Source organism: Chaetomium fimeti, assembly GCF_033439085.1.
Source record: "Chaetomium fimeti strain CBS 168.71 chromosome Unknown B0H64scaffold_6, whole genome shotgun sequence".
NCBI lineage: Eukaryota > Fungi > Ascomycota > Sordariomycetes > Sordariales > Chaetomiaceae > Chaetomium > Chaetomium fimeti.
The window spans coordinates 1,041,847-1,066,653 of record NW_026944334.1 but is presented as its reverse complement, the minus strand read 5'-3'; the positions used below and the strand labels follow the sequence as shown (position 1 = coordinate 1,066,653).

The 24,807-nt window shown below is 56.6% G+C and overlaps 6 protein-coding genes across 6 annotated transcripts; 5 read left to right on the top strand and 1 right to left on the bottom strand.

Annotated features, from left to right (window-relative positions):
- Window positions 1–235: 235 nt before the first annotated feature.
- Window positions 236–3,546, bottom strand: B0H64DRAFT_403664 (Six-hairpin glycosidase-like protein). The gene has a single exon (XM_062804324.1). The coding sequence runs from the start codon at window positions 3,066–3,068 to the stop codon at window positions 693–695; it is 2,376 nt and encodes a 791-aa protein (XP_062656684.1). The 5' UTR covers window positions 3,069–3,546; the 3' UTR covers window positions 236–692.
- A 4-nt stretch (window positions 3,547–3,550) lies between these two features.
- B0H64DRAFT_403663 (uncharacterized protein) lies at window positions 3,551–4,574 on the top strand. Its single transcript, XM_062804323.1, has one exon. It carries the CDS (start codon window positions 3,643–3,645, stop codon window positions 4,324–4,326), a length of 684 nt encoding a protein of 227 aa, XP_062656683.1. The 5' UTR covers window positions 3,551–3,642; the 3' UTR covers window positions 4,327–4,574.
- A 1,603-nt stretch (window positions 4,575–6,177) lies between these two features.
- On the top strand, window positions 6,178–7,260 carry B0H64DRAFT_327879 (uncharacterized protein; the record flags this gene model as incomplete). Its single annotated transcript, XM_062800809.1, has 1 exon — window positions 6,178–7,260. One exon carries the CDS (start codon window positions 6,178–6,180, stop codon window positions 7,258–7,260), a length of 1,083 nt encoding a protein of 360 aa, XP_062656682.1.
- A 2,442-nt stretch (window positions 7,261–9,702) lies between these two features.
- B0H64DRAFT_376122 (uncharacterized protein) lies at window positions 9,703–11,407 on the top strand (the record flags this gene model as incomplete). Its single annotated transcript, XM_062802457.1, has 4 exons — window positions 9,703–9,962; window positions 10,015–10,281; window positions 10,333–11,160; window positions 11,329–11,407. The coding sequence occupies 4 exons, from the start codon at window positions 9,703–9,705 to the stop codon at window positions 11,405–11,407; spliced, it is 1,434 nt and encodes a 477-aa protein (XP_062656681.1).
- A 1,025-nt stretch (window positions 11,408–12,432) lies between these two features.
- Window positions 12,433–22,351, top strand: B0H64DRAFT_327170 (uncharacterized protein; the record flags this gene model as incomplete). Its single annotated transcript, XM_062800771.1, has 6 exons — window positions 12,433–12,778; window positions 12,839–13,755; window positions 13,936–14,781; window positions 15,118–20,556; window positions 20,593–20,602; window positions 20,793–22,351. 6 exons carry the CDS (start codon window positions 12,433–12,435, stop codon window positions 22,349–22,351), a joined length of 9,117 nt encoding a protein of 3,038 aa, XP_062656680.1.
- A 637-nt stretch (window positions 22,352–22,988) lies between these two features.
- On the top strand, window positions 22,989–24,159 carry B0H64DRAFT_207281 (uncharacterized protein). Its single transcript, XM_062799360.1, has 2 exons — window positions 22,989–23,363; window positions 23,424–24,159. Exons 1-2 carry the CDS (start codon window positions 23,150–23,152, stop codon window positions 24,026–24,028), a joined length of 819 nt encoding a protein of 272 aa, XP_062656679.1. The 5' UTR covers window positions 22,989–23,149; the 3' UTR covers window positions 24,029–24,159.
- The last annotated feature ends 648 nt before the right edge of the window (window positions 24,160–24,807 follow it).

The window sequence follows — 24,807 nt, the reverse complement described above, 5'->3', positions numbered from 1 at the left end:
TACGAAGTCCGATGGGCGTCGGACTCGATGCGGATGACGTTGGACTGACTGACACATGCTATGCTGTGGATGGAGACTCGATTTGGACCGAGACAGCGTCGGATTCCGAGATTCCACCCTTCTCCAGTGTTTCCTTCCATGACTCGGGGCAGTTCTTGGAGACGATAGACATCATGTCACAAACCCAAACGACGAGCAACGACGAGCCATCAGGCAAGTTATAAAATCAAGAAACCCGACAAAGATAGTGGTATTATCGCAAACTGCCCAGCTTCCTAATGCTGGGTCAGGGTAAATGTGAATTCGACAAAAGCCGCCCAAGGTCAATGATAGAACGAACAGAAGACCGCCGGTTCGCAAAGCGGATGCCCACCCGCGCTGAGATGTGCCAGGGGATGCGACCCAACAGGCTGCAATCGCCCCCTTCCCCCTGACTGGACATGCTGCCTGATCCCACCTAGCGAAGGTGTTCCGTCTGGTTGTCTAAACACAAAGAACCGGGAGTTGCGATTTCAAATTCAGATAGCCGTCCCATTTTGTTTCCTTTCCCGGTTCTCACAAACGAAGGGTGAGCGAACCAGAGCCCTGCCGTATCCCTTGATGCTGTCCCGTCCATGCCGTTGCCGTTGCCGTTGCCCACACACACATGCAGATGCAGCTTTCTCCAGTCCTGACCCGGTCGCGGGCCGTCTCTACTGGGGCACCAGGACAACCACCTGGTAGGCCGCGCCAGCCTTGATATTTGTGATCCTCTGCTCGGGCTGCACCTTGTCGCCGATCTTGACGACCACGTCCTGGACAGCCGCCCGGCGGATGTCTAGCTGGAACGTGGCACCGCGGAATTCGCGCACCACCTTGATCGCGTTCCAACCGCTCGGCAGTTGCGGCCGAACAACCAAGCCCTGCGCGTCACCAAACAGCCCGCAGAGCCCTTCAATCACACACCGGTACACCCACGAAATGGTGCCCGTGTTAAACAGCTGACTTGAGCGACCTGCGGTCCGGGGGAACTCCTTCCAGCCACCACGGTAGTAGTTGGGGAGGAAGATAGGCAGCTGGCCACGCTGGCGGTAATCAGACTCGCTGGGGCCGGGCAAAAGCTGGCGGAGGTGGTTGTATGCGCGATCCTGCTGGCCGCCCAGTTGGTACAAGCTGTGGATGTAGAATACGCCGGCATGGTTGTATACCGCGCCGTTCTCGCCCGATCCGATGGCCTTTTGTGTCACGCGGCCCACGTCCTCACGCATCTTGGTGAATGGCGGGGCGAACATGACCGGCCCGTAAGGGGTGTTGAGTTGTGAATCGATTTCTGGGAGAATCCGGGAGATTTGCTCCTCGCTGGCGGCGCCTCCAAGAATGGCGAATGACTGGGGGTTGAGCCACATGCGGCCTTCGGTGTCCTTCTTGATGCCGAACGTTACGTTATCGTCAGTGATGCCACGCGCGAACCAGTCGCCGTCCCAGAGGTGCTTGTTGGCAGCGGCGTTGCAGTCGTCGGCGCCAGCACGGAAGTGCTTGGCCAAGTCAGTCGCCCGTTCATGGTCGCACACGCGCGCCCAGAGGTTCAGGGCGTAGGCGGTAGCCACTGTGAGCCAGCCCGACACGCCCTTGCCCTTGTAGCCGACCATGTTCATCGGATCACACCAATCGCCCTGAGCGATGTAGCTCAGCCCGCGCTCATCGCGAAGCTCGAGGAGGAAGTCCATCGCGCGGCTGAAACGCTCGAAGACTGTGAAGTTGTCGCCGTTCTCAGTATGGACGCGCTCCTTTAGCAGTCCATAATCGCCCGTCTCGGAAAGGTAGACCTCGAGTGTGAGGGGAAGCCAAACGCAGTGGTCGGTGTGAGGAATCTGGTTGATGTACTTCAGCTCGGCGCCCTTGGCGAGGAGGATGCCGTCGGGCATCGCGCCATTGGCCTCCTGCTGGGAGAGAGCTGTGATGAAGGCCTTCCGGGCCACATCGGGCTTGATGTAGTTCATGCCCATGTTGTCCTGCAGATAGTTGCGCGTCTGCGGGTCCGTGGTCAAACGGTTGACGTCGCCGTGGTAGTAGACCTGGCGGGGCAGCCAGTTGTTGACGAAGTTGTCGAGTTCCTTGTCGGGGGTCTCGATGCGCAGGCAGCCGCGGCCGCGGGCCATGTAGGCGGCATACTCGTCTGCGGTCCGGACAAATGCCTGCTTGCTCAGGTAGCGCGACCGCATGGTGCGGACCTCGGCCTCATCGTAGGCGGGCCCAAACATGAAGCGGTACTCGCGCTCCTCGTTGGCCTTAAGCGCGAGGCGGTACTGCACGGCGGCTGTCGGGGTTTCGTAGCGCGCATCGCTGCCGCTCAGTTTCGGCTCCTGCAGGCCGGAGGGGTTGTGGAGCCCGCCCTCACCCTCAAACGCCTGTTGGCTTGCGTCATACGAATCCGGGGGAATCTCGCACAAAAAGTAGGTCTTGTCCTTGATGTGCTTGTTCTTGAAGTACTCGGTCGCCTTCTGGTACGGGGTAACACAGCTCGCGATCACGCCGACCAAGTCGTCGTTCCACTCGGCTGATTGGTTCATCCACGACATGTAGCCAATGGGGAAGTACGGTGTTACGCTAATCCTGCGAGGGCGGCCGGAAATGTTGGTCACCTTGATGGTCCACAACTCGGCCACATCGTGGGTCGGCAGGCCCATAACCATCTCAACACGGATGCCCATGTGCTCGACCGCCCACGCGACATCGCTCTTGCCGACGGAGAAGACGAAACGGTCCGCTGTCGCGCGGACGGGCTCGTGCGGTGCCGAGAAGAGCTGGCCGGTCTCGAGGTCCTTGATGTACACAAAGCGGCCTGGGTGGTGGGCATAGTAATTCGGCTCGGGTTGCATGAACGTCTTGGCTTCGATGTTCGGGGCGTACGCGTACTTTGCGGGTTCCGGTTGCATGAATTGGGCGGTGGCATACCCGCGGCAGGTGATCTGGATCATCATCTTCTGGTTCCACAGGAAGCCACCGGCCTTGGGGAGCGCCGTGGGGCTGGTGAGCTCGTAGCGGTTCCCATTGTTGGAGGGCCGCAGGATCGTGGATTCTTTTCTCATCTTGACGGTGTGAGTGAGGAGGAAGGAAGAGGTCGAGGTGGTGTGTGTGGTGGGTGGGGGGTTCGAGAAGGGAGCGAGTGTGTTTGTGCCAGTGTGGTCGTGGCCCGATTCGTCTGCTTTTCCCTTTTTTTTATGTTTTTGTTTCCATGAACAAGGAAGAAAATGGAAAAGGGGACAAGTTGGGGGTTGCGTGTCCGAGGCCGGGCGCTGGGCCAGCCGTTGTTTTGTCTGTCCAATTCACTTCTGCGGAACTCGGAAGCCGAAAGGGGCCAACGTCATGGGCATCAGGGCAACACGGATTGGCGGCGGCCCAGGAGGCAAGGTTGTAACCCACGCCCTCTCAGCTGACCAAGCGGTCCCCAACAATTCCATCTGCAGGGGCGCTCAACCGGGAGAATTGGTCTTAAAACAGCTCACCGCTCCTTCCCTTGGCAATTGGCGAGTCCTCAGACACGGGATCCAGCAGGCCTTGGCTCCGGGTTGTCTGTTTGGCTGTCCCGTCAACCAGCGGAACAGGGAAGGTTTGACCCGACTACAGGCATCTTGCGCGTCCGTTTTTTGACCCGTCACTTCCATGCGCTTTGTCCCCTGGTGCCCTGCGTGCCTGCCAGTCCCGCGAGCTCGCAACTGCCATTCTGGACGAAGTACATACATACATTGCCACATTGCGCTGCCGGTGGACGCGTTGGTACTCCTGGGATTCGCCCATATTACCCGACATCCCGCTTACGGTTTACCGATGGGGGGCGTTCTGGGGATGGCTGCGGATGCACTTTGCAGATTCCCCGACCTCCACGGCAGTGGGGACTGGGGGACTTGGCTGGTGGATCTTCGAGGGAGGCTCCCCCCACCCCCTGCCCACGCCATGGCGGACCCTGCCCGTGCCTGCCCACGCGGGGGCCCCGAGAAAATGGATGGTTCGTGCCTTCCCCGTGGAACGTGTGCCGAAGTTCGGAGGGGCCACTGGCAGCTGACATGCAAAAAGCCTCGCTCTGGAACCGCTCTTTCTTCGGGCGAATATGCAACGCACCAATGTTATCCAGGCAACAGCCAGTCAGATGATGTTGGGAAAAATGCAGCCCCCCCAAGTCGTGCAGATTTCTGGGTGCTCTTCCCGTCGCTCCGTCTTGTCAACGGAGCCGCTAGGCTAAGAGTAGAAAGTGCAGGGAACCTTGACCAGAGGTTCCACGGCCTTCGAACCGATCGGCAGCAGGATTTGCTCAATTTGTTGCTTCCACCGTTGCCCCACTGTCGTTAAAAATCGATGGGTAAATTGAAGTCGGGCAGAATATTCCGGGCTGCCACCGCTGCGGAGACGGGCACATGACATCACTTGGAACCTGCAGGATTTCGAGTTGGTCTCAGCAAGCGAGGAGCGAGACCGGCAAGGTCGGCACGGCCCTGCTACGCTCGGAGGAAGAGGGCGCGCCCGCCCGCCACAGCCGGCGCCCACGGACGACGACGAGAGCCGTGACAGCTACACGGTTCGTCCAAACGCGCCTCCAAGATGATCTCGTCACCCAAGCGACACCCAGGATCTCGGTAAGCCTTAAATGGATGGTCAGGGTCCTTGAGGGGCGGTTCCGACAGTTTGGAGCACCGCGGCTCGCTAATCTTCCCCGCAAAGGTCCTTTCTTGGCATCTGGAGGTTACAATGGTCCCTTGCAGCTCCCGATACGGCCGGCGGTGTCGGGAAGGACCTGGGGCGAGATAACGGTGGCCGTCGATAAAGAGTCCGCCATGCCCGACGATCATGGCGTCCTCTTGCGGCCGAGTCAAGGCTGTTGGCTGTCTCACAACTCCAACCGGGACATCATTGGCCCAACACGCGTGGCACCCGAACCCTGACCGAGGCAACTCTTGGCGATGCCTGAATCCAACATCTCGACCACCTGCTCGCTGTCATTCCTTAGGAGGCCACGAAGCGGGATGCGATGTGTATAGCCCCGTCTCATCCGTTACGCATCACCATCCGGCCAGACCTGTTTGCATGATTTCAAGAAACATGAACACCGGCCTAGACTACCGATTTGAACTAGATTCCTTCTATCAACTCCGCTTTGCGGCATTGCTTTCAGACTCGTATCGCATTTTCGGGACTGGTAGTATCACGCAAACCCGTCTTGGCCCACGCCCCTGAGTTTCCGCACGAAACATCGAGCCGCTCGTCCCCACGCAGGTAGTCGTGACCAAAAGACCTGATAGAACATCGCGAACTTACTACTAGTAAACGCTTTTTGAGGCTTCCTGAAAATACTTATTGTTCCATCGACCACTTTACCTAGTACTCCCATGCTTACGTTGACTGCTATCAGCCGGCAACCTCCTGAAAAGCCAAACTACCTAGCTTACCTGGGTCATGCCTTTTCCTTTTCACTTTTCTTTTTCGTAGTAACGGATATCTGGCCTGAGAAAAGAAGCTCATCATAATCTCCATCGCATAACCAGTGCAGCGAGGTCCTCATAGTACATACATATCACGCTCTCTGCTATAATAGTGCAACACCTGTTACGTTGTGAGGCAAGTTCTCTCACCGAGCATGGAACTGCAAACCACTCACATGGGACGAAGATGTCGCCTACAGTTGGTGTTCGTTCCCCATCATCCCCCTGTAGCAAGGTTGTCGCCAACTTCAGCTTATATACTTGGCGCTGTGGTCTCCCAAGCTCCGCTTCCATCATGAACCCTAAAATCGACGTTTGCAATAAGCGTGTTCCGGTTAACACAAAGAAGTATTCGAGTCTAATTATAAAATCATTACTTTTTTTCGCACATGTATGTTCAACACATCAAATACCTAATCTGTACGTATGAACAGCTTAGAACGTGACATGGAAATGTATCGTCTATATGCAACACCCTATCTATATAAACCAGTTTTGGACTCGGCACCTCGCCAGACCACTCTCATGTCCCTGAAGCCTTTATAGGACCCTCCGAACCCGCCTCGCCCCCTGTGTCCCCTCTTGTTCGCCTTTCCGTTGACTACCAGGTTACAGAATCGTCATCGGCAAACTCACTTCTAGGGTTCTCATCGCACCTTTGCTCCATAAAAGCTGAGTGCAGCAAACGCGCTGTAGCATTACCGTCACCATGGCAGAGGAACATATGAAGGAAGAGAACGGATGGCAGGACCAAATCGACCAAACCCAAGAACAAAGCGCCAAAGCCGACCCGCAAACAGGAAGCTTGCTGTTTCAGCGACTGCCGCAAGAAATGCGGGACTATGTATACGCACTAGTCTTCTCTTCAACAAGATTGATGTCTGACTATATTAACACCATGATGCCCAGTTCTGAACCGAACGGCCTCGCTCTGCTCCGCGCTTGTCGTCGAGCTAAGCTCGAGATCGGCAACTCATGGTTACTCTACGTCCTATTTTGCTTTAGACGTGGCGAAGACATGCTCGATAAGCTATCCGCGCTACCCGCTGATACCCTCTCAAAGATACGCCACATGAGAATCAACGGCGCTCCCATCCACTTCCGTCGTCCCATTGGGCACGAACCGCGCCGTGACCGCTTCGATTATGACTACTTCGAATATCGCCTTGCATCCGTTTTCAAGCTTTTACCAGGCCTACAGCTGGACCAGCTCACAGTTGTCGACGGCAACGATGAGACTGATTGCTACAGATCGCTCAACTCCTTCATCGAAGAAGGCAATGGGTGGAAAGCTCTGCGTTATATTACCCACAACTCAAAAGTGTTGGGTTTCAAGGTCTCGTCGACATTCGGACCCTGGAGAAGGCCCCAGCCAATGCACTGGCAAATGGTCATGGAAAGTCGCGACGGGGCGGCCTCGAACCCTTTGGTGACGGTCTACCGTGCCCAGCAGCCGACCCAAGTCCCTCGGGCTGGTTACGGCTGGATCCTTGACCCAAACATGCGGGTCAAGTTCGAACAGAAGTCGCGTGAAGGCCAGGATTTGCGGCCGGACGTCCTCCCGGAGGACTCGGAACTGATGACCGGAGACGAGCAATGGAAAGCAATGTTGGTCATCGTGGAGAGGGGCTCTGGTGCTGACTATGAGCAAAAGAAGGGTTCACCACCTGCACCACTCGATAAGAGTGATATGCGGCGGGACTTTCGGGGGATGACATGGGAACAGATAAAAGATACGTGTGAAATATCTAAGGAATGTATTGGTAGGATCTGTTTCTATAGCAACTCGCGCGAATCTGATCTTTAAACAACCAGGTTGCGTGTATCAAATCGTACTAGGCTAGGTCGCCGGGCTGCGTCCCTATTTCCGGGTTCCATACTATCATCACATTCTCCGTACTTCTGAGCTTGTATGTCCGGCATACTTTGTACCGAAGTGAGCGACTAATGAGAGAGAACACGACAAGGAGTGTATGGATTAGGGTAGAAAAAGTCGGTGATCAGAGAAAAGAAAATGAGAGTGAGAGAACAAGTGACCAACAGGGCGGGAACCGCAGTTTGCCCGGGTACGGTCGGGTTCAAACATCGGATTACCCGCGCATTGGACGCCACAAATGCATTCCTCGGTCTCAGGCAGGTGCCTAACAGGTTGAGCAAAGAATTGGTCGACCGGCGATGGAAGACGAAATTCGTCACAAGCCCGCAGGAGGCACAGCGGCTTCACCATCAAATCGTTGATTAACACCATGATCGCTCCGCCTGGCGGCTGCAGACAATTTTATTCAGCATGCTTCCTGCCTAACTTTCGTGGCTTGCCGCAGAAAGCAGCCACCTGCGCACTTCTTCGGCGTCCTCACTTTGAAGGTGGTCAGCTTCCCTCGACCTACCTAGGTAGTGGCGCCAAACTGTGGATGCTCAACCCAGGAGTCAAGAGTGAGAGTGCCAGCATCCCAACAACTGTTTGCTTGCCGAAATTACCGAGCACGGCCGTTTGACTTTTAGTGTGGTCTTTGACAAACGTCCGCGCTAGCGAGCATTTTGGATTCTGCGATCGCTTCATTCGGGCTCCGTGATGACCTGCAGTGACGACCTTACCTGGTGTATGTCGGTAGTACGGTTGGCGCCGCATTGACCCAATTTCCGGGCTGGCACCCGTGACGAAGACTTTTGAAGTCCCGGGCCCAACCTAGACAGGTGAGAGAGTGGAATGGAGAACGCTGGGCTGGCTCACCACCACATGGCAACCCTTCGACCCTTCCCTCTTCGGGCCCCTTCCCCGCTGAGATGGCCACATGCAGCACGGGATCCCACCGTCCTTGGCACCACAACCAAGCCCTGTCCTCGAACCGAGAAGGTGCAGATGCGGTCTGTGCAACATCCGTGCTCGTTCAATGGTCTCACTGACTGGTGAACCGAATTCCGAGCGAAGTGGAGTGCGAGATCATTTCCAAATCTAGACCGTGGTCTTTTTGCGTCAACTTGGATTGGTATCGATAATTGCACCACGCTCTTCACCGCCGTTGCTGAGAAAAAGTGAAGGACAGAGTTTGACAAGCGACGATCATCAAGCGAGTTATTCTTTTTATTTGAATGAGGCGCATACCGGAGGGCGTTTGGAGGTGAGCAACGAGCAATTAACTATGGCACACAGAGAAAGGAAAACGAAACAAATCGTCAAGTGGCTCACGTTGGTGAAGCTTTCACTTTTTGGGACATTCTCCATAGTGTAGGTAGTTACTCCTCGCTTCCGAGTTCTGGCCACGAGGGACCGTGATCTTCACTTGTCGAACCCCTCCACCGACCCGACTCACCGGGGAACCCTTGTCGACAGTTAAACGGCGATCCAACTCAGTCGAACCAAACAGTCACCAACGCTCAAGTCATGGCTTTTCGGTTTAGTTAGTTATCCGCTCGCTGGCTGCAACTCGAACCCAAAGAGGGATGGAGGGTATGGATATCAGCCCCCGAACTGACCGAATACACATGTACATGTATGTGTATTATATGTCCACTACTTTCTGTCAAGCGAGCTGTTTCTCAACATGGAATCCTGGGAAGAGGCGCGGAATTGACATTTCATTAGGCATCTTGCACATTCACATCACTTCGCTGCGGAGAAGGCGACGTCCGCACGGGCTGGCGCCAGACGACACCTGGTTCTAAAACGCTCGGCGCCGTGTGGCGTCCTTCAGCTTGCTCCTCCGTTGGTCAAGTAGGGGCACCACACATCCATTGACACCCCTCCCTGGGAACTTCTGCCAAACCACATTTGGTTTGTGTCGGACAATGCCTGGTCGGTAGCGCAATCGAAATGCCATCGGCGCCGTTGAAGCGGCCAATGACACCCAGACGCCACGGCGAAGAGGTTCCTGGTTCCTGGCCTGGTCTCCCGTACTCCATTACCATGTGCGCGTGCCCCTGTCTAGCCATGTTGGGCCTGCATGGCAACTTGGGATGGCAACCTTCAGTCTCATGGGATCCAAAAGGGGCGTCGAGCCTTGTGGTTCAACTTTCTTTTTGGAACTTTATTTCCACGCCGTCTCCTTTTTCTTTGCCGTGCGCCCACCTCCCATTACTCACCCTCCCGCGGCTGACTGAGGTCAGCGGAGGCGCATGTTGGCATTTGGACGGCTCAACGTAAGTGCCGGCTGAGGCCCTACATATGCCAGGTCCCGCCCGATATTGCTCCCACTCGTGTGGGTGTGCTTAGGTTCCATCCAAGGTCCCGACAACCTGGACGCTCGAAAATATGCGCGGCCTATCGCAAGAAGATGCCGCAAGCATTATCGCCATCGAGCGGGCGTGTTCTGCCCTCTCGTTGGTGGGTTGCGTCTTCGTCTTGGTGACCTTCTCCCTCTCCGATGCCTTCCGCCAGCGTGCCATCAACCGCCTCGTGTTTTACGCAACGTTCGGCAACATGCTTACCAACGTTGCGACTCTGATGACGACAAGTTACACACACAACGTTGATTCCTTTGGCTGTCAACTACAAGGGTTTTTGATTCAAGTGTAAGACAACCCTCCCCGCAGAGGCACCGCACCCTCGCTTACCGTTCCGCAGATTCATGCAGGGTGACGCTTATTGGGCCCTAGCCATGGCCATCAATGTTTATCTCACATTCTACCACAAGTATGACGCGAGAATGCTGAGGAAGATGGAGATTCCGTATCTGTTCTGCTGCTACGGAATCCCCTTCATCCCAGGGCTCACCTTCATCTTCGTCTCGAACCAACAGGCGGGCAGGCCATATGGCGACGCTGTGTTGTGGTGCTGGCTGAAGTCGGAATGGGAGGTCTACCGCATTGCCACTTTTTATGGTCCCATTTGGTAGGTACATCTGGCACTCGACCACCTCTGGGCACGGGCTAATCAGCACAGGGTGGCCATCATCGCCGCCATGATCATCTACATCCGCGCAGGCCGCGAGATCTACCGCAAACGCCAGAAGATGCTGAACTTCAGCTCTACCGGTACTGGCACCGCCATCGGCAACGACACATTCTCCCCAGAGTTCTCCTCAGCCTTCAACTACAAAACCACGGAAGTCACCCAAACCACCGAGATCATCCCAGCACCCGCCGCCACCGCAAAACCAGGCTCCATCCGCCCCAACCAGGACCCATCCTACTCGGTCACCATCTCGGCCGACACCCAGGCCGCCAACCAACTAAACATGCGCGCCTCCCTCGAAGACACCATCGATAACGACGCGGCCACCGGCACAGCAACCCTCACCAACAACACCACCACCACCATCAACAACAACAACCACCCCAAACGCACCCGCGTCCTCTCCGCCACGCAAATCTCCATCGCCCCCACCGTCACCGCCACCATCACCACCACCTGCCACCCCCACCCTGCCGGGGGAAACAACAACAACAACCCCAACAACACCAACGGCGGAAACAACACCGCCGACGCCCGCGCCCGCCGCCGCAACTACTACGAGTCGCACAACGCGACCTGGTCCTACACCAAGTGCGCCATCCTCTTCTTCTCGGCCCTGCTCGTCACCTGGATCCCGTCCTCGGGCAACCGCGTCTACAGCCTGCTGCGCGGCGGCGACGTGTCGCGCCCGCTCTTCTTCGCCAGCGCCTTCGTCCTGCCGCTGCAGGGGTTCTGGAACGCCATCATCTACGTGGTTACCTCGTGGGCGGCCTGGCGCGGGCTCTGGCGGGGGGGTGTGGCGGCGGTGGGGGAGTGGTGGGTGGAAGGATTGGGGGGGTGTTGGTGTTGTTGCTGGGGGGGGAGGAGGTTGAGTGTGGTGGAGATTACGGATGTGAGGAGGCGGGGGAGTGGCCTTCGCCGGCAGAGTGGTGGTGGTGTGGGAGGGGGAGGAGGGGTGGTGGGGTTGTGGGTGGGGGTGGGCAGGAAGGAGAGGGAGAGTGAGAGTACGAGTATGGAGGACTTGACTGCGGAGGGGAGGGTCGAAGGGGGGTCGGCTGTGTGAGAGTTTGGGTGGGTGTGCGGAACGTGGGTGTGCGGAACATGGGCGCGCGGAGCATGGGTGGTTTGATCTTGTTTGTTTTCTTCTTCTTCGTTGGGTGGGTGGGATTCTTTTGCTCAATGGATACCCCTGGAATGAGTCATGGTCACGGCTGTTGGAGATGAATATCGGCTGGCTTGGTGCATATATGGACGGGATGGTGATATCCACATCCGTCCTGCTGTGGGAGGGTGTATGTAGGTCGGTACCTATGTGTATATGTATGTATGTACCTGTAGGACTTGGAGACTTTCTCGTCGATATCAGTTCTCACACCGAATGCAACTTGGATCCTTCTTTCTCCTCTCATGCCCAAGCCGGTCATCCCGAAACCAATGGTGGTGTTGTTATCGTCCCTACCCGTGTTTGCCCAGCCCCCTGCGCCGTCCCGAAGACTGATACCCGGTCCCGTAGCCACGTGTGGTTGTTGCATCCCGGTCGAGTGTGGGTCGAGTTCTGGCCCGATTTATCAGGCCGCCCGCATTCATTCTTAGCAAATTAGAGCCCAGATATTCGTTTGGTTCTCCAGATTCAGCCCTAAGCACGTGGTACTATCAGCTAATAGGTGAATAAACGGTAGGGGGTTCTGTCACCAAGGCCCTTCCAAACAGTGAATACCTAGGTATGAGTCGTCGTCCTCTGCTCCCGGGTCCCCATTCGGCGCAAAAGAGGGAAACGAAGCCATGCACAGAGGCCCACCATGGAAGATTCTTCATTGGGCACCCCTTGGGATGGTCGGGATGAAAGAGATGTTTTCCTTGAACCCAGTTAGACCTTTCAGGTCGCACAGTCTCTGTTTGTTTACCTACCTTTCCCATACCCCCTCTGTTTTCGTTTCGCTATTTCACCACGGATCAACCTCGTCTTTGCAACGCTATCAACGAAAGGATTCCGTCGACACTGGTATTCCATCAACAACTCCATCCTTCTTCTCCCGCGTTACTTCATATTTCCGGCTTCTATTTGGGAGCTGGCTTGGGTTGCCCAAGATGAGTGCACTCCCCGGCAAACCACTCCCCGCCAAACCACTCCCCGTCAAACCACTCCCCGGCAAACCCCTCCCCCGGAAGACACTAGAATACGCGATCAACCACGTCTTTCTGCCTCCTAAAACTCCTCAGGATGGCGAGGCCAACACCCGGGAGGAACACAACCTTGCCAGATTCCTCCTTGAATCAACTGTCCAATTCTCTCAGCGATGTTCGACGGCGGAATCCGAACAGCTTCAGCCCGTTGTCCGGATGCTCAAGCGGTTGGTCAAGGTGACTCCCGGCATGGATAGCAGCACCAAGAAAGGTGCCATGAAGAGTGTCATCCAAGAACTAAAGAATGGCGGTACGTGAATCTGTCTCCCTTTTATCTCGCGTACCGTTACTGACGTTGGGACCTCCTTAGAATCCGCGTTGTTCCACATCCGCGCTCAGAATGCCGGCCTTCTCCTGACCGGGCAACAAGATGATATCTTGGTAGAGGCTTTCGAGCTTCTGGCACCCAATAAGGACGTCATGTCCCACCAAGGTCGCCTCAACCGACAATTCCCTGACTGCGCGGCCGCCGTGGAGCGCAAGATCATGCTCAATTCCGACTTCCTCGACGAGTTTATTAACGTGCTTTATCGGCTGGAACTTCAGGCGTCATCCCTGACTCGCCCAAAGACCTGGAAATCTGGCCGCGACTTCGACGAAGAGCGCGACACTGTCTCTCCGTTTCTTGTCACCGACATGGTGATTGGAACCCTCGGGGGGCTCGGCCGGACCGTTGCCCCGACGCGTGTTTCCATGAGAAGCCGAGAGCAAGTGAGCTGGGACAGTGCGCTGCTGCCATTCCATCGATCGTCAACATGGCTGCTTCTTCGGGTGGGCTTGCGCTTGGTATTGGATCGAGCCGCTGCCCACGATGCACAATCGCTGCTGTACAAGGCAGTCATAGCTTTCCACCATGCCCATCTGTTACATCAAGCTACACTGCTTGGTTTGGACAGCGACATTCGATACACCATGGCCGCAAAGCTCGTCCGACGACTCACCAAGCTCAACCCCCAAGAAAACCTTCCTTGGGTGAAGGCTATCAGGGATGTCATCGCAGCGAACCATGACGTGCTCCAGGAACGATGGAAGCAAACCCAGATTGAACATGAAACAAGCCAAGCCAAGCACCTCAAACAACTCTGCTTCAATTCGGACACCAACCTCCGGCTCGGGACGCTGGGCCCGCACTTGACCTGGTTGCAATCCCGATCTATGGACAAGGCAGGTACAGCTGGGCCTGGGGATCAGACGAAGTCTTTTGTGTTTTTAGAACATGACTTGCCGGTTTTCCCCGAGTCTGAGGCGCTCGAAAGGCTCGCTCTTCTAGAGTTGGAGTCATGGATGGAGTGGAATTTGGCCTCTTGGATCTCAAAACGAAAGGCAAACAAAGTTAATGCCAGCGTCATCAGGGCTGAGAACGACTTGCAGAGCCTCAAGGAGCTCATGACTCAGTACTACGCAAAGGCCAGCAAAGCCTATCTCAAAAACCCAGAAGCCCTTTCTCTGATGTACCTAAACCTCATGGATCTTTGGGTTGCCATGGACAAGGTCGCCGGGGACGCTGTCCCTCTCCTTCTCGAGTACGACCCAGGTTTCAAATCCGGCCCTTTTCAGTCCCTGATTCTACCAACCCACAGGCAAATGGCCAGGCTGCACGACATTGAGGCATACCTTTCCGACAGGGGACGCGGCGTGAAAGCGACCCGCCACGGTTACCTTCCAACATACGCGGAGTTTGGGCGGCCAGAATCATTTGCCGTCCGCTACTTCAACTCATCCTCTGAGCATCAATTGCTCTTGAAGCGGATTGAAGATGAATCGAAGCAAGCCGAGGCTAAGAGGATCGAACAGTATCATAAACTCAGCAGAAAACATGAGGACCTGGCGCTCAAGTGTTCCCTTGCCACGCATGACGAGGAGTGGGACCCTCGTACATATCGGACCATCCACGCTGAGGACTGCGAAGCCTGCCGCCTGACACGGCAGAAAGATGCGTTGAAGCTTGACATTTTCGAGTGGCCTTTGCCCTCGAATCCAAATATGGCCAAGGCGATCGTGTTCGAGATACGCGTCCCGAAAATGGTCAGCATCTGGCGGGACCTGACTAGCCACCTCTTTCTCAACGTGTTCCGAGACCCTGGGACTTTGCCAGGCGCAGAACGGCTTTGGTTCGCGGCAGCCCATTCGGGTCTGAGCAAGTTCCGCCCCGTGACGAGTATGGTACAGCTGGCCGCTACCACCAAGCCCGTTGAGGCATCCCATTACCGCGGCAAACACATCAGCACCATCCAGAGTGAGGCTAAGGTCTCGGTACGCCCTGACTGGCGCCACTACAATTATTACGAATCAGTTTCGCGGATTTCCCACAACGACCTATTCGAAGGACCCTGTGTGCCCCTGAAGTGCTCGTTTGCAGAACACCAATCCGCGCGTTACCTCGCCCCTTGGACACGGAGAACCCAGCATACATCAAACAAAGTCATCGCCTCCCAGTCCGAGTGCCCGCCAGCCATGTCTCTGGACGAGTTTCGAGCATTTGGTCATGTCCGGTCCGACTTGCGTCTCCAGTGGGCAAACATCCTGTGCCAGTTGATCTCGCCCTCCTTGGATTGGAACCAGGAGACAACTTTTTGGCTGGTCTTGCAGGCGTGCCTTGAGGCAGGGCCTTTTGATAGCAGCGGCTCGGTTCTCCGGGAAGCACACGCAGATCTCTTTCATGACGACTTCGTGCGCCGCATCACCGCGGCTCTGGGTGATGCTCTCGGCCGGTTCCGCGAGAACTGGCAAAACGATATTGCCGTGAGCCTCCTGGCATGCCTCGCAACGCGGGTTTTAGCACTCGCCACCACCACGCGCCCGCTCATGGACCCCCTTCTGGAGTTCCTGTCTCAAGCCAGGGAAGTGACACTTCAGTGGGCCAGGCAACTACTCGAAAAGCAGGCAAGTTGCAGCAACAAGGACGACCGGAACGAGTTGGACCAGCGGGTGTTGATGGTGGCACTGACTTGCATGTCCACATTTGACGTCCACTCTGATCTTCTGCGAGAGCTTCTCCAATCGGCAGAGAACCTTGGGACTTTTGTGGAAACGGCCACCATGATTCAGGACCATCTGCCGCCTAATGGGTCCATCTCAAATCCCATTTTGCTTCTACTATCGCACCGTTGGCGCAGGATTATGCACCGGTCGTTGGGCTATGCCTCGAATGAAGTTGTTCAGAAAAAGAACCCCGGTTTTCATGCAGCCATTCGGCGGTTCTGGGCAGACTACTCGCCGTCGGGCACTCGGTGGCGCGCTCTTCCGGGCGAACAGCGCCACATTCTGTCCGCTTCGATGAAGTCGCGAGACAGCAATACCATGAGAATCACATACAATCTTCTGGACGGCCGCCTGCTAGTCAACGGATATCCTCTCTCCCGCTTACCCCCCGAGTACGAGTCAAAGCCAGCCTACGAAGAGCTCTTCGGGTCACAGGTTCTGGAAGTCATGCCCTCAACCCGAGAGGGTATGCAATTCTCTGCGTGCCGCGACCAGCAGGGCTGGGTGGTGCACTTCACTCTAGTCTCCAACGAGCTTGTCGTTCAGGCTGTCCGAAGTAAGCAGGCAAGTTCTGTTGAAGACGACCCGAACACCGAGGTCTACGAATTTATCCCTTCTTGGAAACTGCATGGTGACGTCCCGGCAACCTTCATTCGCGATTACTCCCACTGGGTAAATCTTTCCACGGGGGTCGTCGAATTTCGACGTGCGGATCAGCCTTGGGTGTCTTCCCCTGACGGCGACAACTGGATCTTGACCCGGGCTGGAGGCCGTAAAGCTCTCTCGCGGCACGGTTGTTACCTTATCGATCCTCACAGTTCAACTGCAGAGGCACTCTTATCCCGCTTAAGCCCCATCGAAACAAGGGAAAATTTGAATATGATCTTTCACCCAGCCGACCACGTCCTAATAGTCGACCTACCAAGATTCTCCCTCTCCTTCACGCTCGCCGAAGGCGACTCCAGCATCAAGTCAAAGCACTACTCCGGCATGTGCATCGACCAATATCAGAACATCGGGACGCTAGTCGGTCTCGAAAACAAACTCGTCCTGAGGCAGGAGGGTGTCTTGGAGCCTTGCACACCCCAGAGAATGGTTCTTGTGCCCCGAGGAGCGCTTTCACCAAGGATTGTTTCGCATCATGTCAAGGTCAACGTCGACCTCGCCGAGACACTTCATGTCAAGCACGACGCCTTCACCATCGATTCCACGCTCGGCCGTATGACGACAAGCGGCTCGCTTTCGAGTAAACTCTACTTATGCTACCTCCATGCACTGACATCCCACTGTCTCCCGGACCCTCTCACGGGGAGAACGGGAACCGAGGAAGCCTTGAGGATCCTGAGATCTGCCTCGGTCCGTTCGTTTCAGCAGTTGGACCCGGGGTCCTACCAACTGCTGTGCAATATCGCAAAAGTCTCCCCTCAGAGGCAGTTCTACCCCCGCCATATGACGGACATGGAGCAAGTGCAATGGTCAGATAAGCTTCCCGTGCTGTCCCAACACGACGCCTTCTGGCCAGAGGTAGAGACTATTCTCGAGCATGCTCGGGACTGCGAGCTTCTCCAGCAGCGCGATACGGAAGGCGCTAGCTCGCTCAATTTCAGCTCACTGAAACACTCCAATGTTCTGTTGGTCAACCGGGCTAGGAATAGGAACGCAGTGTTCCGTGTTTCTGAATTCGGAGCGGAGTCTTACACGGGAGCCTTCGACCGCTCATACTCTGGCCGGCATCATGGAAGGTCTTCCGAGGCCTTCAAGAGAGCCAACGCGGTAGCGAGACGTGTTGTTTCTGGCAGCGAGCAACTCCTGAGCCGGCCATCGGGTACTTTGCACCAAGATATCCTGAAGATCGCCGGAGTGCAGTTCTCGGGCTACCCTGAGGTCGACCTCACCTTCTCGCTCAACCATCTCCAATCTCATCCCAAGTCTTTCGCCCAGCTTTGGTGTGGGTTGCATGACTCACTTGCAAAGGAACCCAACAAATACAAAACCGCCTTCTTCCTCGCGGCGCTTGTTTTCGCGGAAGAAGGGAACTGGGACGTTTTGCAAGCACTGATGGGGATCGCAATTGCCTATGTCAAGTTCATGCTCATCGTTAAACCGCCCAGGGAGGACAAATTTGACCTTGACTACAAAAGGTCCACGATGAGGCAGACGGTGGAGAACATTATCGAGCGACGATTGTACCAGGTCAACCAATGCCCCGAAAGTGGGCTCGCTCGTCTATTTGACGAATCCAAGAAGGCGGCTTCAAGGAGGCGCCGTGAAGCATGGTCAATCAAGAGCGGCCAGATGACCAGTAGCTTCCTATCCAAGCTCGAGCCGCAGTGGAATTCAGGGTGGACGGTTTCGACTCCCGTTGGAGAGGATTATTCCACGTACATGGACGTTGGCATGATTATGCAAGAAGTTTCGACAGCCCTCGACCTCGCGAGACGTACACACCTTTTTACGGTATACTTGGAAAGTCTTGTATTGGAGTTGCGTAGAATGGAGGTGTGTTCGGCAGAAGATGGCTATAATGAAGAGGTTTTGGCCGTGATGCTGAACGGCCCTACCACTCCCGTGAAGTTGGAACAGCAACCCTCCCAGCTCGGCTTCGTCCAGTCCAGCACATTATTCTCCAGGCCAGCTCCTTCCACAGAGCGCCCCGAACTGGTGGACTTTTCCTACCTTTGTGGCCATGTGTCACAAGCAGTGGGCAAGAGCAATCCTTTGGCGGATTTGTTTGACGGACTCTCCCGGATCAGCGGCCAGAAGAAGCCCTACCAGATCGCCTACATCGACGAGCTCCAATCCAGATCTGTCAGCACGGCCAGCCCTCGTTATCAGCTAAACATGGGGGCAGTTGAGTTGGAGAGCGTCTTCCGGGGCCATCTTCTCCAGTGCAAACGGGCAGCGGAGAATATACGGGGCAACATCGAAGACGCTCTGCGCGGACAATCCATTGCTGAGGCTACTTGCCAGGGGAGCAATCTGTATCCTCGCATTTCGCCTGTTTTTCTGCTCCGGCGTCTCACTTGGGCCTTTTGGGACGATCTCCCTCAGGATTGGCGGGCTTGCTTGGTCAACTACGCCTTGTCACTGATATACGTCCAACGAGCAGAGCGTCTTATCAACGCGAGCAGGCGCCCCGAGAGGCAGGCGGATCTTCTCAAGGAGCTTCGCAACATGGGAAGCCATAACTGCGAGGAGGGCGATCCTATGATATTCCCCGAGAACCTCATCCTCGAGGTGGAGCAGGGGATCCTGATTCGCCCCGTCCAGCAAAGGATTGCGGCCAAGATGCGAGACCCCCCCGAGGGAGTCAACGCTGTCATGCAGCTGAACATGGGCGAGGGCAAGTCTTCGGTCATCGTCCCGGTCGTGTCGGTGGACGTGGCAGACGGTGAACGCCTCGCCCGAGTTGTGGTCGCGAAGCCGCAGTCGAAGCAGATGATGCACACCCTTATCGGCACACTCGGCGGTCTGATCGACCGTCGCATCTTCTACCTCCCGACCTCGAGAGCGCTTCAACTGGGCAGCGAAGATGTCACGGCCGTGAAGAGGATACTGGAGACATGTATAAAGGAACGGGGAGTGCTGCTCGTGCAGCCGGAGCACTTGCTGTCTTTCAAACTAATGGGTTTGGAGAGCATCTACGCCGGTACAGGCAAGCTCGGCAAGAACATTCTGAGAACTTATCGCCAGTTTGAAGAAGTGTCGAGGGACATTGTTGACGAGAGCGACGAGAACTTCAGCGTCAAGTTCGAGTTGATTTACACGATTGGCTCTCAGCAACCTATCGACATGAGCCCGGACCGCTGGACCATGATCCAGGAGCTGATGGATGTGGTGGTTGAGGTTGCTAGGAAGTTGACAAACGGACCAGAGCGAGAGAGTGTCAAAGGCCTATTGTTTGAAGAGAGCCCGGCGAGCGGCCGGTTCCCAACAATCCGTGTCTTGGAGGAATCAGCCGGCAAGTATCTTGTTGAAGCCATCGCCAAACAGATCTGTAGAACAGGGCTCAGGGGTTTCCCCATCCAACATCAGTCCAAGCAGATGCGGCAGGCAGTGTTGGAGTACATCCTCCGCCCAGCTCTCGACACCGAGCAGATTGCAGCAGTCGAGGGCGTAAGCAGCGGCTTCTTCGGCGAACCGACATCGAAAAGCGCACTCTTGCTACTCCGGGGTCTGCTGGCTACCAACGTCATCTTGTTTGCGCTTGGCCAGAAGCGGTTTCGAGTCAACTACGGCCTCGCTCCTGATCGACGGCCTTCAACCATGCTCGCCGTACCGTACCGCGCCAAGGACTCGCCGGCGCCGCGTTCCGAGTTCAGCCACCCGGACGTTGTCATTGTTCTGACTTGTCTTAGTTACTACTACCAAGGTCTATCTGACGACGAGCTGCGTACCTGTCTGGAGAGGTTGAGCAAGTTGGACCAAGCAGAACAGGAGTATAGCCGCTGGGCAGCCGCAGCTCCGAAACTCCCATCATCACTGGCTCACTTCTCGGGAGTCAATCTCAAGGACACCAAGTTGTGTATACAGGATGTGTTTCCGGCTTTGAGCTACGCGAAGCCGGCCATCGACTTTCACCTCGCCAACGTCGTGTTCCCCAAGGAGATGCGAGAGTTCCCCTACAAGCTCTCCGCCTCGGGATGGGACCTCGGCAAAACGAAGCGCCACCCCCTGACCGGATTCAGCGGTACCACGGACTCAAAGTACGTACTTCCGCTCTCGGTGACGGCACTCGACCTTCCCGAGCAGCGGCACACCAACTCGGCTGTTCTAGCTTGCCTCCTCCGGGAGGAGAACACCGTCCTCGAACTCGGCGGTGACGGGGATCACTTGACGGCATTGACGGTGGATGGGCTGCTCACTGCCGTCACCACCGCGAGCCAGCCGATGCGGGTAATTCTCGACGTCGGGGCGCAGATTATTGAGCTTAGCAACCTCCAGGTCGCGCGCCGTTGGCTCGACATGGTCCCCAGCCAGGACACTGATGCAGTCATCTTTTTCAACGACCACGATGAGCTGTCTGTGTTGACCCGCAACGGCACCGTCGACTCGTTCCTTACTTCGCCATTCGCCACGCAGACGGATCGGTGTCTCGTCTTCCTGGACCAGGCCCATACCAGGGGTACAGATTTGAAGCTGCCGGATTCGTATCGCGCCGCGGTCACGCTGGGACCGGGGGTGACGAAGGACACACTTGTTCAAGGTACGATTGGTCCTGATGGCATCCCTCGGCTTTCGTTCTTACCTGTGATTGTGTCGCACTGCTAACATTTCCTCAGCTTGCATGCGGATGCGGAAACTGGGCAACGGCCAGTCCGTCACTTTCTGCGTCTCGCCCGAGATGCAAACGCGCATCCGGACGCTCGCCAACCTACAGGACGCCCGCGCCCTCACCGTTACTGACGTCCTAATCTGCGCCATCGCCGAGACCTGGGACGACGCGCACCGCAGTCTCCCACTCTGGGCCACCCAAGGCATCCGCCACCAACATCAAGAGGTGGTCTGGGAGAAGGCCGACAAGCACAGCGCCGGCACGCTCTCACCGGCCGACGTGGCCAGCTACCTCGAAGACGAAGCGCAGTCCCTCGAGCAGCGCTACCGCCCCACCACCACCACCATCCCCCAATCAACCACAACCACAACCACAACCACCCCGACCCAACCCCCCAACGCCGTCCTCACCACCCTCCAAACCGCCCTCACCACCCTCCCGACCCGCCAAGCCGACCTCGAACAGATCCACACCAAATGCACCTCCTTCAACCTCACCCACCTCCCCAACACAGGAACCCTGCAAGAAGAGCAAGAGCGCGAACTCGCCCCCGAAACAGAGCGCGAGCGGCACGTCGAGCGCCCCGCGCCGCGCCAGCCCGCCACCCACGCCCTGCACGAGCACGTGCGGCGGCTGGCGGCCGAGGGCGTGTTCACGGGGGAGCGCAGTGCGGCGTTCGTGCCGGCGTTTGCGGCGCTGCTCGCGAACACGAGTGCGGGGTGGTTGTTCTCTGCGGCGGAGAGGGAGCGGGGTGTTTTTCCGAGCGGGTTGTTGGCGACGGCGGATTTTGCGAGGACGGTGCAGAAGCAGGTGCAGGTTGGTGGTGCGAATGATGGGGAGGGAGGGGGGGATGCGTACCAGAGGCCGGCGCAGTGGGTGCTGACGGTGACGCAGCCTGCGGGTGGTGGGATGCGGATGGTGCTGGTGAGCTCGTGGGAGGCGAATGTGCTGAAGGCGGTGCTGGAGACGGCGAGCCAGGAGGCGGAGCGGAAGAAATCGGCCGGCGGAGGCGGAGGCGGCGGTAGCAGGGTGTTTCTGCGCGCGTACCTGCCGCGGTCCAGCCTGTCGTTCGACTCGCTTGAGGACCTGGCCGTATACACGGTCCCGGCGGCGGCGGACCCGCCAGTGCCGCCGCCGGAGCTGGTCACGCAGCTGAATCTGTTTGCTGGCCAGCTGTACCTGCGCTCGTACGCCGACTACGTGCGCCTGTGTCGGTATTTGGGCTTGTCGTACAGGGAGAATGAGGGCGAGGAGGAGATTGCGGCGGATGGGTTTGTTGGTCGGGCGGGCGGGGAAGGTTATGAGGACTGTGAGTTTGAGTCGAGTCCGGTTGGGGTCCTCAATGTGCTGTTCAAGCGGATCCGGAGGGATTGTCTTGATATTGAGAAGACGCACATGGGGAGGATTCTGGCTGGTGAGATTTTGAGGGAGAAGGATTTTGAGGGGGTTGATGTTAAGATGGAGGATGATGATGATGCTGATGATGGAGACATCGCAATGACGGAGGCCGGTGAAAAGGGGGACGAGGAGCCCTCGGATATGAAGATGGAGGTTGATGGTGAGTGAAGGATTTGAGGGAGCGGTGATGGCATATTTGTCATGTCTGTCATATTGAAGGCCGCTTCGTGTCTGTTTCATGTTATCATTGCACGGTCTAGATAAAAGAGAGAAATAGGGAAAACTCGTTGTGGGATATTGTTGTTGAACCACCGGCTCCCGTCATGTCATCCTGCCAGTGCAAAGTACCCCTCAATCCTTCTAAAGGTCTCCCGTCCAACTTTTGCAACTTCTCCTTAGTTGGGGCACTTCGTTGTCTCGCTTATCACTACACTATCTTGTGTCGATTTCGGGTCGTTGCCGGATCGTCGGCTCTGCCTTGAATGACTCAAATATTGGGAGAGGGAGCCCGAAATCATAAGCGGGTGGCGGTGCTTCGGTCGCGTTGTGAATACCGAGTTCACGCGTCTGCAGGAACAGAGTCAACAGTGGCTTTGACCCCCCGAAGTGGTTGGCTCTGCGAGCCACAGCCCGTTTCTTTTTAGCCCCGCCCGGGCTTGTGCCACAAACTTCCACAGAACCTTCGCAAGTGGGTTGGGGGATGGAAAGTCAGCCGGAAAAGGTCGCATTGAGGTCGCCTTGCGAGTGGGGATTATCTGCTTCTCTGCGCTTCAATCCGTCAGTCGGTCTGTTTTCGCGCCGACGACGCTGTGATGTTGATGCCATCCTCTCCCGTCGGAGCCCTCCTCTTCGAAAGAGTCACAACGAGTGCAAACCCATCTCGGCGCAAGATTTAAAGATGGGCTTCACTCCGGTCTTTGGGCAGGGGCCCCAGGACCCCGAAGCAAATATTCGACCCCGAAAAACATGATCATGAGCAGGCAAACGACCCTCCTGGCAGCCGCCCTCCTCGTGTCAGGCGTCGCCTGCCAGAACACGACGCAGAAACCCGTCTTCACGTACCCGCCAGATGGCTCCAAGTACACCTACCACAAAATGGACACGGTGATGGTGAACTACACCGTATTTTACGACACGGCAGAGCTTTACACCTTCTGCGAACCAGGCCACGAAATCTTGGGTAGGTCGCCCCAGCACCCCGACAGCCCCACCGGACGGCAGCATGCTAACGAGACGATAGTCAACCGGCAAACAATACCGGGGCCCAGCGATAGCGTGCCGATACTCCTCGACTTCGCATCCGACAAACCATGCTGGTTCGACCTCCGAACGGGCCCAGACGGCATCAACAACAAGAGCAGCGCGTCGTTCAACATCCTCGACGACGAAAGGGACACGGGGCCGCAAACGTTCGGAGCGGACACCGATGCGCCCACGCGGTCGACGCCGTCGGAAACCTCGCGGACCGAAAGTAGTAGCCAGGCATCGTCACCACCGCCGCCGGAGGAGGGGACAGGCGGCGGTGGCGGGCTTAAGGGAGGCGCGCTGTATGCTGTCGCCTTTTGCTCGGGCCTTGGCGGGGGTATACTCATTTTGGGGGGGATGAGGGCCTGGATGGCGTGGGATGATTGGCGGGACGACCGGCGGAGGGAGGCTGCACGCGCTGAGGCTGAGAGTAGAAGAATCCGATTTCCACTTGGGGGCCGCTGGGAGGATGCTATTACTGTACCAAGGGGAGGTGTGGTGGACGTGTTGGAGTCGCGGCGTGATGGGCGTGATGGTGGAACCGCGGAGGGAACACGTGGGGAGCCACGAGATGCACCTGATGTCTCTCGTGCGGTATGATAGTTAGCGTGAATATGTACATACATACAAAGTATGTACATACAGAATAGGAAGTACGAAGAATCCGTCTTGTGCTTGTCTCACTGCATGTTGCACGTTGAGACAGCGACGGCGTAAAGATACGCGTAAACGTCATGAATCAAGTTTGGTCTGCATCAGCCCCTGTTTCAATAACAACTCGCAACTTCCCGCTCTCACCGCTCGCAAACCACTCCACAAATCTCGGACTGATCTTGATTTTGTGTGGCAACTCACCACTTGATGTGGAAGAGATTGCCTGGAAATTCATCAGGGCTCGCAGGGGCCAACACCCAAAGCCCAGGCCCCGGCGCCGAACCCTTGTGTTTGCACCCCGCTTGCATGGAACCTTCCGCGAATAGAGCATGGGAACGGAGTCAACGGCGGCGGCTGGTTGGCTCTCGGCCCTGCCCCACGCTCGGGAAAATGGGGCCGCGTACCCAAATTGGGACTCAGCCCCAAGATCTGCAGGGTCTTCTCGTGGAGAAGGTTTCATTCCCCTGTTTTAACACATACCCGTTCCGGAAAGCGGTATGGGTCGTGGGAAACTTATGCTACGGGCCGATGTGATTTGGCAGTTTGGAGAGAATCGTTCCACGGCGCCGCGACGCTCACCACTCACCACTCCGCCCGCCGTTCTGCAGTGTTTCCGCGTATGTGCCACCGAGACGGAAGAGCACAAGCTCGCATCCAGGCCGCTCCCACTTTCCGTCGGATCGGACCCAATCCTCCTCGACTCGTATGCGCCAAGGCAGTGGCCA